Below are 14,259 nucleotides of genomic sequence, written 5' to 3' on the forward strand. Positions count from 1 at the left end.
TGTCCTTTTGACTTTGAGATCAGCACGTCATGAGTATCAGGTTGTGACGAAGGTAGTAAGTATAAGTTTAAACATTTCATGTATATCAGTGTTTTGGAGAATCTCATATTACTCCCAATTATACGTGAGTCATTTGAGTGTGACTACTGTTGAACGTGATATTACTTCATGCAGTTTTGCCATACTGAATAAATTATTTTCTTTCTTCACCCCCATTAACCCCTCATCTCCCTGTCCTTCTCTGGGGGAAGATCACACTGATCAAACACCAGTTTAAGATGAGTGAAGGAAAGTTCAGAGGAGATGTCAGAGGCAGTTTTTTTACACAGAATATGGGAATGTGGAACACACTGCCAACCAGGGTTGGTAATAGAGGCTGATACAGTGGGGATATTTTAGAGGTGTAGGGAAATAGAGGGTTATGGGCTGTGTGGGAGGGAAGGATTTGATTGACCATGGAGTAGGTTTATATAGAATGGCTCCACATTATGGGCTGAAGGGTCCGTACTGTGCTACACTGTTCTGTGTTCTGTGGTACATTGTAAGTAAATGGGAAACAGGAGAACGAAAAACAACTGTAAGGCTTTTAATTAACGTTATTAGAAGTATCTGACTAGAAATTCAGTTACAAATGACTGTGATTTTGGGGTTGTGCAGTAGAAGTTTTCCCTTCCGCATGGTTTGTGTATTTTTTAGCAGATTAATATGGCCACTTCCTGGTCATTTTGCACCATCAGAAATTCGAGTGAGCATTTGCAGTAATTCCCCTCCCTTGTGTCTCAATAGGATTTCTGCAATGATGTCCCATCACTGCTGGTGCTTCTCTTGTTCTGGAGCCATGCAAGGGGACATGGATTACATTGTTCTGGGAGCATCTATCATTGAGTACTGTCTGAGGAATAAACCAGGACAATGTGGTTATCACAGCACCCTGTTGATTGGGCTTCCTGCCTGCTTATTTACCCTCCTTTCTGGCCTTCTATCAATTCCTTAACTCGCCCCCCCCAGCAAACTAGGCCATCCACATCTGCCCACCCTTAAACCCCTCCAATGATCTAACATGCCTGTGTCTTAGAGTTGCATAGAGTTAAACTGCATGGAAACAGGCCATTCAGCTCATTGAGTCAATACTGACCACCAGGCATCCATTTACACTGATCCTGTTGTATTCTCCCCTCATTCTGTGATTTTTTTATCTCCCCACATCATCTGAAAGTATGTTTGCATCCCAGTTCATTACTTCAACCTCAGATCACTCCCAAAGTACAGAGTACTGATCCAGCTATTCAAATATCAAGCCCACCATTGGCCCGCTGTTGAAAATTCTCTGGTAATCCATTCCATCACCTTCCAAACATCAGTGCCAATGTCCTTATTTATTTTCCCTTTATTTCCTTATCAAATTAATTTTAACCTAGCTATTTGATCCACAGAGAACATGCAGGCCATGAAATATTGTCCATAACATAATTGAAGGCATACTCATGCAAGTCAGAGGACAATCTTGTTGTGAGATGTCTTTATATTTCATTAATTGTTCTATGCAATTTGATAATTAGGGCTACATAGCCAAAATGAGCTGTGACAACTGATTCTGTAAGTTCAGAATAAAAGGAGTATTATTATTGCTAATGTTGATCACCTCAGCAACTTGCCAGGCAATATTTCTTATTAAACATTATTTTGCTTTCTTCGCTGAGAGCTTTTTCTTTGAGTATAAGGAGTTAATTTCTGTCAGAAGTTTTTTTACAGTTGGGACACTTTCCCTTAGTCTCCAGAGTAAGTCACCCTACTTTCTTCAACTTCTGGTGATAGATTCAGTCTGTCCCAGAACTATCCTTAACAAATTATTGCAGGACTTTTCCTGTCTTTGTTCTTTATTTTTCCTGTAGTTTTCCTACAAAGAATTCTGCTTGGTTAACCGCTTTTGCTCAGTAATATTCCATATTTTTGTGTTTTGGCCTGCAAGAAGACAACTCTCATTAAAGACGCTCACCATGTGGGACACAACCTTGTCCTGTTACTATGATTAGGGAGGACGTAGAGGAATCTGAAGACTCATACTTTATATTTTCAGAAGAGCTTCTTCCCCTCTGCCACCAGATTTCTAACAGTGTATAAATCTATGAACACTACCTTATTATTAATCTTTTCCACAATTTATTTTTGTAATTTATAGAAATTTTTAAGTCTTTTCACAAAACAACAGATTTCACGTTGTATGTCAGTGATAATAAACCCGATTCTGGTTCTGAAGGTGAGGTGTAGTCCTTTGATGTCTTTGAATCTTTTGTAGTCAGTATAGTAACCCTTGCTGTCCTAGCCAATCACTTAGCTTTTCTGAAAACTGGGATGAGATACTCCTGGAAACCCATTCCAGGTCCTGACAAAAGGTCTCGGCCCGAAACATCGACAGCGCTTCTCCCTAAATAGATGCTGCCTGGCCTGCTGTGTTCTACCAGCATTTTGTGTGTGTTGTTGTTTGAATTTCCAGCATCTGCAGATTTCCTTGTGTTTGCGCCAGCTTTTAATCATTCTTTGTGTAAGTAAATACTTTCTCTGCAACTTAAACTTATATATACAACTCAAGATGAGTGAAATTTTTCCTGAGCATCTTGGCACTATTACAGGTAGATTGGGATATTCCAGCCAGTCTGGAACCAGCACTTGCATTCTGCCCACAACCTGCTCACCTGGGCCAGGTGCAGTGAGTTCTGTGCACCACATGGACTAGTGGTGTTGATCGGATCTTGCGTGTTTCTTTATATACACACCACCCCTCTACTTTAGTCTTGATGGCTTTCTCACAGTTTGGTCTAAGATTGTGCTGGTGAAAAAAACACCTTACTGATGGTAAATAAAGTTACTAGCTACTTTATTAATCACCCCTTTTCTGAGCAATCAATACCCTGTAACTTCACTTTTGGAGCTGTGGTTCTGAACCGCCTGCATGACTTGGGATTTTTGTGGTGTTACGTACTCGTGACACATGACAGTGGAGCCCTTGTCATGTGACTGGGGTTGATGCTGTACTGGACTTGAGGTGATGGTCTTGTGATGGTGGAATGACGTCATTTTCCCGCCAGTAGAGATCATGTGACGGGTTTTTTTTACAGGTTATAAAAGGTAGACCCCACCCTGTGAGGAGGGGCAGTTCGTGGCTGGATTTGCCAGGTTGACTTCATGCCACTGCGTGTTTTAAGTGATGACGCAGTTTAGTTGAAAGATGAAGTTTTTATTTAATGCCTAAAGTTTAAGAGGTCATTGCCAGCAGGTTCTTTATGATTCTGTTAGTTCGAAATTAGTGGAGAGTGAAGATTCGAAGTTGGAAGTTAAAGATCGAGGAGGATCGCTTTCTACGGTGAAACGGGGGCGACCTTTGTTTGATCCTTATTTGGAAGGATTTCGTTGACAATCTTCGTGTTAATCCCTAGGTTTAACTAGAAAGGATTGAAGGTAGTGGAGAAGGAAAGGTCAGTGCCTTTAAGCCGTTCTGTTTCGTGAATTCTTCGTGGGAAGTTCGACGTCGGGGATCAAAGCAAGCGACGTGAAAGAGAATCTAAATCGTCTTATAAAGTCTCTCCTTTTAAATGGACTGTGAGCATATCGAACTTTTGGCAATACCACTTTAAAGAACTGGTTTTGGAATACCACTTTACGAACTGTTTGGGCTGCTGCTCAGCAGCTGTTTCCGGTTACGGTAGTGTTTGTTTACTTTTGGGGGGTTTGTTTTCTGTGTTTAATAAACGTGTTGCTTGTTATAAGAAACCCTTGCCGAACTCATATATTTATTGTTGCCTGAATACGTAACAGTGGTGTGAACTGAAGTCTCGAACGTGCAGGATGGTTGGGCTGTGGTGTGTACGGGCTGAATAGGGCTTGGGCCCAAGAGAGGAACGAGTCAATGTTTGGCCATTGCTGAAGTTGACTTGAAGACAATTTGAAGTGGCGGATCTAAGGGTCAGGCCTGAGAGTGAGGTGCAAGCAATGGCTAGCTGATTTAAGCATTAGGCCAGATTGAAAAGGTTAGGGTGTCAGAGCTGGAGGTTAAGGACAGGCTGCTAATCAGCTCACTGCTTGATGAAGTTTGCTCGTCTCTGCGCTGAACTGATGCTGTGGTCTGCAACTAACCGACTTAGGTTCTGTTTAGCGGGTATTAGATTTTTTTTTAAACAGAGCAACATCTCTTCCTAGTTGGCTTCCAATGTGAAGACCTCCGAGTCCATTCTGATTGGATTTGATCTGCAGCAGGACTCAAGAGGTGAAATTCCCAGTGGAATACCGGGACATCCCAGTAGATCTAATCAGACCAGCAAAAACCAGCACAGCTTGTAGTACCAGTTGCATTGGGTTTCATATCTGACTGCAAAAAGGTAAATCTGATGATCACTGTTAAATATGCAGACTCTTTTTGGAATCTTGGAAGCCTGTGGTCATAATTTTCTTGAAAGTTGTGCTCTTGGCACTGATCAATGCACCCATATGGGTTGTGTGGACGGGAGAATGCAATTGTCTCTGATGTTACTATTCATTGATGTGAGATTATAACCCTAATGCATATGATATGATGTGGTGATTATAATCTACTTCATCAACTGTTGGAGCTCCTCCTCACAACATCAATACATGATGTGAAGACATATTGAAGCAAAACTATGTAACCGTGATTTCAGGGAGGAATCTATCTGGAAGGTTATTGGAGAAACAAATTAATGTCATACTGACAAGTTATGAAAAATCACTTATTTTGAATGTTGATATAGAGAATGGCTTTGGACTTTTACCGATACCTCTCTCTTCTGTTAGTTGTCCATGGTACTTCAGAATTTCAAGTTTGAATTTGTTGTATTGGTTAACAAATGCAAGAGAGGCAGAAAGCTTCTTGCATAATCTTAACTTGTCTCTGTAGTAATGAAGTCTTTTCTGGAACCCAAACCACAGTTATGGTCTACTATGTTTTTTTATTTTCTAAAAAATGATAAAATCCTATTGAATCAGCATCTCCGAGGAAGGCATTTTCTTTACAGTTGCATTTGACAAACCCACATTGTCTGCTGTATGAACGGCAGTATCACTGTCATTGTTGATAGGTCATTTCCAGGTTGGGGAGATAGAGTTTCTTGTTTGCAAGACGTAAATTCCTCAATGTTAAACTCCTAACCTTTGATTAAATAACCTCTTTCATTGCAATGTTTGAAGCTCAACATGAAGTCAGTGCAAGGGACAAGTTTAACTTAGAAATCTCTTGAAACCAAATAATAGACATAGGGATTAAGCCAGATGGGTTCAGTTTGATGAAGCATATGTTTAAGATAAGCACATTTCCTATTGAAGCACTGAATAAAAAAGAATTGTAGGTATTACATTTCATGGGATAATTGGCTTTCATAAAGGGCTTAATGGACTCCATGTGGTCTGTGATTACAGGTGTCTAGTGATATTATTCTTCTGTCTCACACTTAACTGAATGCTTCACTGGATGTTTGAGTGTTAAATCACCTTTTAGTTTTGGCCGGAGTTGAAAGGGAAATTATAAATCTATGGAAAAAAATACAGGTTAAGTGATCCTATATTATATGTGAGGATTATCTGCAAAGCTATCTGTTGAACACAGTTGTTACAAACTGTTATCTGAGTGCATACAGGATGTCACCTCTGCAGAAACAACACTTCCTCATTTGCACACTGAAAATTGGCATGAAGCCTTTGCATTTAAGTTTTGGATTGGTTCTTTAATCCACTCTACGACATGGTAGTAAGAATAAAAATTCTTTAGTTATGAGGAGGCATGAGGTCAGAACTCACCATTTGAAAATCTAGACTGTTATGATTCAACATGGAAATAATTGCAATTATAATACTCTTTAGATATCAAATATTTATCATCTCCAAAAGCAGAGGCCCAAGGCTGAAATTCTTGGTGAGGAGGAATAAAGGTGGAACCTGAACGCATAGTAGATTTTAAAGAGAAAAGGATAAACATTTTAAGAAAATTATAATTGTAATGAGAGAACAAGCATTAAGTGGTTAAACAGGAGGCACAGGAAAAGTGGGTTGAAAAGACTTCTACTGATTCGTAGGAATTATACTCACCCACTTTGTTTTGAGTATAAATAGTTGAGTGATTTAAAAATATCTCGCCTCTTAGAGAAATGATTAACCTGCCTGAATTTGAAATGCATATCCACATTTCAAAAATGAGGGAAGAAAATCAAGTGCTTATTTTTAAACAGGCCTCAACTTTATTCAGCATATACATTTACATATAGTTTTATGAATTTGCTGTGGTTTGTCGGTCTGGCTGTGACGTGCAACAAAAACACTAACATTCATCAATTATGAAGAATTACATAAAAAGAGTTGGTAGATAAAGTACAGACGTGGAATAAAATGTGAAATACACAAATAAAATACACAAATACCAGAAATATCAGAACTATTTGATATATATAGTTTACAGTTTTTTTATCTCTCTCTATTATCATGTATTGTACAGCTGCTGCAAATTTAACAACATATGCTGGTTCTATTAAACTGGATCCTGATTGTGATGTCTCTACAGTACAAAAAGTGCAGAAGATGGCTGGGATAATAGAGAGAGGTGGGAGTCTAACTGGAATGGGTGATCAGATTTACTGGCTGGGGGAACAAACTTTCAAGATGGCATCAAGCTTCAGATTAGTACTGAACCATAGTGGATGTATTTGCATCCAGTATTGGTTATCCTCAATGCTGAATCTTGGGCTAATTTTATTCATAGTTTGGAGTTCAGTAACTTGTTGCCTTTTGACATTTCACTGAATTTTATCACAGGCCATCGAACAGTTACCAAGTCCTAACCTAAATCGAATATACTAAATCTACATGATATTTCATAACAAAAACCCACTCTTCTCTCCACTCTGAAACAATCTCTGCCACGTTGCCCACTGAATGGGCACCTCACACCATTTCAAGGGCATGGCATGAATCTATCCTGATGTGAGGCCTGTGCATTGAACATGTGCAGGAAGTTTGCTGAGCCTCTAGGAACCATGAAAATTTGGAATGTTGCTGCTATGAATTGCAAGTACATTCTTCATTAGTTTGAAACAAATATGCATGAAGTTAGGAGAACTTTGACACTTCATTATGTTGTAGTTCTGTCTTTGGTTCTAGGATCTATTTTATGTTTGCACCTGGTATAAAGCATTTTTTTGTGTTTTATGACAATATATTGAAAAGGAATATGTCTTATAAGACTTACCCCCCAGTATCCAGCATATTGTAAGGGCCTCTGCTGTGAATATATTATTTTTGTGGCAGTATTATTTTTGACGAGATTTTGCTATTGCGTTAAGATTCTGTTCGAGCTGGATGTCCGCCTCTCCTGCTCTTAGCTTATGGTCCAGGGTAAGTTATTACCCTCTCTGCTCACTTTGTTTGTCTCTGGAATGTTGTGGGTTCTTGTATGATTTAGTAAAATGAGTCAAAATAGGCTGCTGGTTCTTCCATGACAGGGAATATGCAGAAAAGGTTGTGCTGTGGCAAGATTGCACAGTGATGCAGCCAGTACAGCCACAGTCTCACATGGGTTCAATACTGACCTTAGACGCTGTCTATGCACATTTTCCCTGCGACTGGATAATCTGGTTTCCTCCCACACCCCAAGGACATGGGTCAGTAGGTTAATTGCCTTTGGTGTTCTGATAAATGCTAGAAGCTGGAGGGAGTTTTTGAGAATGTGGAAAATTAAAAATGGATTACTGTAGGTGTTTGATGGTTGGTATGGATTTGTGAGCCGAACAGCCTATCTCCATGCTGTTTTTCTGTGTCTCTTTAATGTGTTGCAGTCAGGTCATTTGCTAAAATTCCTTCCAGTGAACTTTGAACCATGACATGTTTACCTTCTATGCTCTGGAGAGATTGTACAGGAAAACAGGGACATCTTTACTTTCCTGTGGAATTATTGATGCCTAACACAGTTGTCTTCTCACTTCCAGTCACAACAGGTCTTCCCAGATGGGAGTTACAGTGACACAACAATGAAAGTAGACCTTGAACCTTCCGATCCAAATGCAGGTGATGTAAGTGATAACATTATTCAGTGCTTTGCTTTTCAACTTGTGTTGGATGAACTTCAAATCCAAGTTTCCAGATGGCTGCTGGAACATACATCAAAAACAATAGATGCACCTTTATTCTGAGTGAAGGAATAAAAGATTTGCAAACAATTTAATCAACTTTCAAAATTCCAAAGCACCAGAGTCTATTTCCTTGCACTTCATGAGTTGCACATAAACTTTATTAAATTAATTTAATTTAATTAACAAGTAAAATTTGTCCTGAATTCTCAACCCCAGAGGGTTATGGAGGCTCAATCACTGGGGGGCGTGAATAGGAAGTTGAAAGTTTTTATAAATGTCACGGAATTGAGGACTATGAAACTAGTTGTTATAATATTGGAAGGAGAGACACAGTCGAGGATGCAAGAGGAATAGTCTCTTTTAATGTTCCCATTTCCATTGATTCTAGCCTACCTTCTGTCCAAATTCACCATCCTTTGTGCTTCCCTGTTGCACATAACAATATAAATGGTACAGGGCCAGCAATTTTTTTAATAAAGTGAGCCCTACATGATTGGTGACCAGGCCTCAGTGGTAAATACCAAAGCCCTGCTCCTGGTGTTCCTTAATGGTGTTTGACAGCCCATTGCTGATAAAAGTGGTTTTGGCTACTTTAAAAAAGATTCTGACCTTTATCTGAACCTTTTTTAATTTTAAGATATTATTTAGAAACTTGTGCCCTGGGTCTAATTTCACCACTGTCTTTAGAAGGTTTGTACATTCTCCTAATGACCATGTGGGTTTCCTCTGGGTTCTCTGGTTTCCTCCCACAATCTAAAGACTTAAAGGTTAGTAGGTTAATTAGTCACATAGGTGTAATTGGGTTGCATGGGCACATTGAGTCCAAAGGGCCTGTTAGGCTGCTGTATCCCTAAGTAAGTAAATTATCTACTTGTGTAAAAATACACAGCAGTACTGGAAATTAAAAACTAATGAATGAATAAAGTAAAATAAAGGTTAAGGTTGGTGTATCCAATCAAATGAATAGATGGCACAACCTATCCCAAGGTTGTTATAAAGATGAGGAGCCAGATACAAATTGTTTTTATTGGTTTTGTATACCATGAATTCCTTGATGAAATTTAAGAAATATTATATACAATACATAATGTGCACCTGCCTCTGTAAATCAGAGCTCTGATGTTAGGCCCATTGGTAAGTTGAGTAACAAATGCAAGTTGTCTGCTTCTGAGAGTGCGCAGGAACTGAAGTTGCAGATGAGCTGACCAGTGAGGAGGTCATAGCAGATATTGTTCTATAGAGAGCCAGGTCAGAACGTTGTAGGCAGAATGGCATTTATTGCCCTTCCCTAGTTAACATAAGGATGATGATGGATCTCCTCTTTGAATCATTTGACTGTGGTTTGATACCTCTGGGAGATTAACTTGGCCACTTTAAGCACTGTGTAAGAATATAATAAATTTGATTTGGAATTTGATTGGACTTTTTCGGTAATCTGGAAGATCGTACTCATTTTAGCTCGTGTAGTTTTTTTAAAAATTCCAGATTTTGGAAACTAGATTAAAATTTCAAATACTCTTTGATTAATTTAATAATATGACCTACAGGCAACTTTCTAATGATTCTTGCAGGTTCTCCTGCTGTAAATACTTCTTCACCTCCTAACTGAGAACTTGTCTTGCTTCTTGCCTTCACTTCCAAGTAGTTATTTTATGAAGTAGAAAGGAACAAGCAAGTGTTTATTGTGTAACTGTAAAGTTGTTGGTTTCTGCATTATGCAGTAGGGTTTGTTCACTCTGCAGATCGATCACCTGATGTGGCACGTTCATACTTATCCAGTACAGTTTGACAATTGCACTGGTGTAGGAGGACACTATAATCCTTACAACATAGACATAAAGGTAAGTGCTATCTTCTTTTACTTGTTTGCTACAGACTGCAGTTAGGAAACCAGACTTCACTGAAAACTATACTGCTGTTAAATGCCTGCAGTTTGTCAGTTGTGTTTTAGAACATCAAAATCAAGTATTTGGTGTTTTTTTATGTGCAAAGTTAAAAATTATTTTACTAAATTGTTGTCTCTATTTATAATAATTGTTAATAAAATGCATTTATCTTAAATAAAATATGCCCATATCTATGAATGTCAAAGAGTTAGTCCCATTGAAATAAAAAGTTTAACAATAAAATCACATTGAAAAGGGTTGCTGTCACATAGTAGACTACCAGAGGCACTGAAACTATTCTATGGCTAACTGCCATTAATAATGAGTCACTGTGAGTTGAGACAGAACTCTGTTGCTTCCCCACCACAAAGTATATCATAGTCGGACAGCTCTTCATTGATCCCAGACTGACGACTGATGGAACTCACACATTCTCAATTATTCTCAACTAGGAGGCAGCTCCCTGGCTACTCCACTTCTCAGCCCTTGAGAAGTAGAGCTCAGTCTGTGCTTTGCCATTTGTTTAAACTACTGCCTTCTTAGCAAGCATAAACATGTTGTTTTCTTTCAACATCTTGTGCAGAGTAAGCCTTTTGTCACCGGCCTTAGTTTCAGCAACCACCTCAATCAGAGACCTGTCTGTTGTTTTTATTTTTGCATTCATGTTTCTACAACAAGTGGTAGTTTTGATTAGCTGAGTTTCAAATTCAAGGTTATTGTTGTCATGTGTGTACATCCACAGGTTTATGGAAATTATCATGGAAATTAGCTTGTTTGTAACAGCAGATAGCAAGGTGAAAACAAACCTAAACAAAATTAATGTCAATTCACATAACTAACACAGGCAAAGTAAACAATTACACTGGCTTAAGATTGAAAGAGAAAAAATGTAGTCCAAGATAGTGATAAAAATTTTAGAGTCCGTTCAAAAACCTGATGGCAATGGGGAGATTGATGTTGTCAAACCTTGAGGTGTGGATCTTCAGGCTCCTGTACCTTCTGCCTGATGTCAGCATTGAGGAGAAGGCATGGCTGAGATGGTGGAGCCTCTGAAGATATTTGCTACCTTCCTACAATGTTGCCTCTTGTAGATGTCATTGATGGTGGGAAAGCTGTGCTCATGGTGGAGCTGGCTGAGTCAATCACTCTATGTAGCTTCTTGCATTCCTGTGCGTTAGCGTTCCCATAGCAGGCTGTGATGCAAACAGTCAGAATGTTCTCCACTCTATCCTGTCTCTTTCCCTTCTGAGAATTCTTTTGCTACTGTAAGAGTTAATGAATCAGCTTTAGTGGCATGTCCTCTCCAATTCTGTTTTCTCTATGTTATTAGCCTTCTGCTGCCCTATTCTATTCTGCCAGCAGCTTATTATTCCTGATGAGCATGTTATGGAGTTTGAATGCCCAGGGTTTCATTGGTCTTTGTCTCTTCACTTTTATGCTGTGCTTAAAAATATTCATTTGGTTTTATTTAAAAACAGCTTTGACTTCAAGGCTAACATTTTGGATTTCCACTGATAGTGTAGATTACTTCTTTTTCAGCTTTGTTTTTCATTTTAACCTCCCTATTAATTTGGTCCCAATCATTACCCATCATGCCAGCCTTTTAATTGTTGGTTGAGATTGCTATCACCATCAGATAGCTATGTGCAGTATACAGTTATTAAATTTTATTAAGTAACTCACTACCAGATTTCTCCTTGGTTTCCCGGACAACCCCTCTAATGTAGGTGTCACCCGCATTACAATTGTCTGGCCGTTGGTTTGGAGTAAATATTTGATATGGATATATCCAATGCATCTGAGATTTCAATTACAAAATTCCATGTCCATAGTTTGTTCAGTGCTTGAATTTGGTTCAGGTGCTTTCTATAGATAACAAAGTTTAGCAGGAAATTATGCACATCATTAGGTAGTCTGTAGATATCATCTATTATGTACTTCACCCTCAAATGTGCACAACACCTACACCATGAACTTTGGAATGTTAACAGATGATCATTTCCTTCATTTACTGAAGGAAACAGATAATCAGGCCTCTGGGTAATGGTTTTGAAGCAGAATATACTGTATTGTGCATGAAAGTATGACTTTCCTGTTTTTCAATGGAAAATGGGATGTTTAAGAGTTTTATTTAGTTGTTGGAAAACAATATGTGCAACAGGAAACCAAGGAAGTCATTGATGGCACCCAGTGTTTGTATTCAAATGTTACTTGATAATAAATTTCACTTGCTAGCAACTTACCACAAAACAAGTCGTTAGGAGTACAATGGTCCTGTATGATTCATTAATTTTCAAAAACTTCTACATTGTGTAAGATTTAATTCTATTAGTTCCCTTGGGAGAATCAAATTATAGTTTTATTAATATAAGAATGTGCCATGTTTTTGATTTATTCCATGGATGAGCTGGTTGTTCTAACAGGGGAGGGGAGGGAGTTGGACAGATTCCTTAGAGATTTGAAGAATGAGGGGTGAGCTTATTCAAATCTATAAGATTGAAAGTGGTGATGGTGAGATTTTTTTTACTAGTCGGAGAGTCATCAGAAAGGGGATATATAAGAGATCAGTTATTTAAAGCTGAATTTAAAATAGAAATCAAACCTGAGGAAATCTGAAGATGCTGGAAATTCAAACAACACACACAAAATGCTGGTGGAACACAGCAGGCCAGGCAGCATCTATAGGGAGAAGCGCTGTCGATGTTTCAGGCCGAGACCCTTCGTCAGGACTAACTGAAAGGAGAGATAGTAACAGATTTGAAAGTAGTGGGGGGAGGGGGAAATGCGAAATGATAGAAGACCGGAGGGGGTGGGATGAAGCTAAGAGCTGGAAAGGTGATTGGCGAAAGTGATACTAAGCTGGAGAAGGAAAGGATCATGGGACGGGAGGCCTCGGGAGAAAGAAAGGTTTGGGGGAGCACCAGAGGAAGATGGGGAACAGGCAGGGTGATGGGCAGAGAGAGAGAGAGAGAAAAAAAACAAACAACTAAATATGTCAGGGATGGGGTAAGAAGGGGAGGAGGGGCATTAACGGAAGTTAGAGAAGTCAATGTTCATGCCATCAGGTTGGAGGCTACCCAGCCGGTATATAAGGTGTTGTTCCTCCAACCTGAGTTTGGATTCATCTTGACAGTAGAGGAAGCCATGGATAGACATCAGAATGGGAATGGGACGTGGAATTAAAATGTGTGGCCACCGGGAGATCCTGCTTTCTCTGGCGGACCGAGCGTAGCTGTTCATATCCCATTCTGATATGTCTATTTATGGACTCATTCCCATTCTGATATGTTCAAGATTCAAGATTCAAAAACTTTATTGTCATTCTAACCGTACATCAGCTCTGCAGGGCAGAATGAGACAGCGTTTCCCAGGAGCAGTGCAATCATAACATGACAAACGCAACACTAAATAATAAACATAACAATAAATAGTAAAACACAACAGCCACATGTCAGTTAAAAACAAGTTATAAGTGCAAGTTAAAAGTGTCCAAAGCAGAATCAGGTAGAGCAGCTATTTAGCAGTCAGACTGCCTGTGGGAGGAAGCTGTTTAGTAGCCTTGTGGTTTTAGTTTTGATGGTCCTGTAATGTTCACCTGATGGCAGAAGAACAAACAGTTCATGGAGAGGGTGTGAGGGGTCTTTAATGATGTACCGTGTCTTCTGGAGGCATCAAATCTGAAAGAGGTCTTGGACAGAAGGTAGGGAGACCCCAATAACCTTCTCTGCTCCCCTAACCACCCTCTGCAAGGCTTTTTTGTCAGCAGCACTGCAGCTGGAGTACCAGGTTGTGATGCAAAAGGTCAGCACACTCTCAACCACGCCTCTGTAGAATGTAGTTAAGATGTTAGTGGGGAGTGATGCTTGTTTAAGCTTCCTCAGAAAGTGCAATCTCTGCTGGGCTCGTTTCACAATCCCAGTGGTGTTCCTGGACCAGGTGAGATTATCTGAGATCTGCACCCCAAGGAACTTGATGTTTTCCCCTCTCTCCACTGTGGAGCCGCTGATGCTGAGGGGTGTGTGCTCAGGCTGAGACCGTCTGAAATCGATGATCATCTCCTTGTCTTTGGTGACATTAAGCATCAAGTTGTTGTCACTGCACCAGCTCTCTAGGTGTTTGACCTCCTCCCTGTACATTGTTTCATCATTTTTGCTGATGAACCCCACCACTGTGGTATCTTCAGCGAATTTAATGATCAGGTTCTCTTTGAATCTGGCTGCACAGTCATGTGTTAGCAGTGTAAACAG

General features: G+C 39.5%; 1 protein-coding gene across 1 annotated transcript in view; it reads left to right on the forward strand.

Moving 5' to 3' along the window:
• The window catches only part of cusr (Copper-only SOD repeat protein), a 121,285-nt gene that overhangs the window by 58,575 nt on the left and 48,451 nt on the right, over positions 1-14,259 (forward strand). The window contains exons 4-5 of the mRNA XM_059947005.1: positions 7,983-8,066; positions 9,869-9,967. Of these exons, the coding sequence (XP_059802988.1) occupies positions 7,983-8,066; positions 9,869-9,967 (183 nt within the window). The remainder of the gene's footprint in view (positions 1-7,982; positions 8,067-9,868; positions 9,968-14,259) is intronic.

The sequence above is a fragment of the Hypanus sabinus genome, chromosome 22 (assembly GCF_030144855.1).
Source record: "Hypanus sabinus isolate sHypSab1 chromosome 22, sHypSab1.hap1, whole genome shotgun sequence".
Lineage (NCBI taxonomy): Eukaryota > Metazoa > Chordata > Chondrichthyes > Myliobatiformes > Dasyatidae > Hypanus > Hypanus sabinus.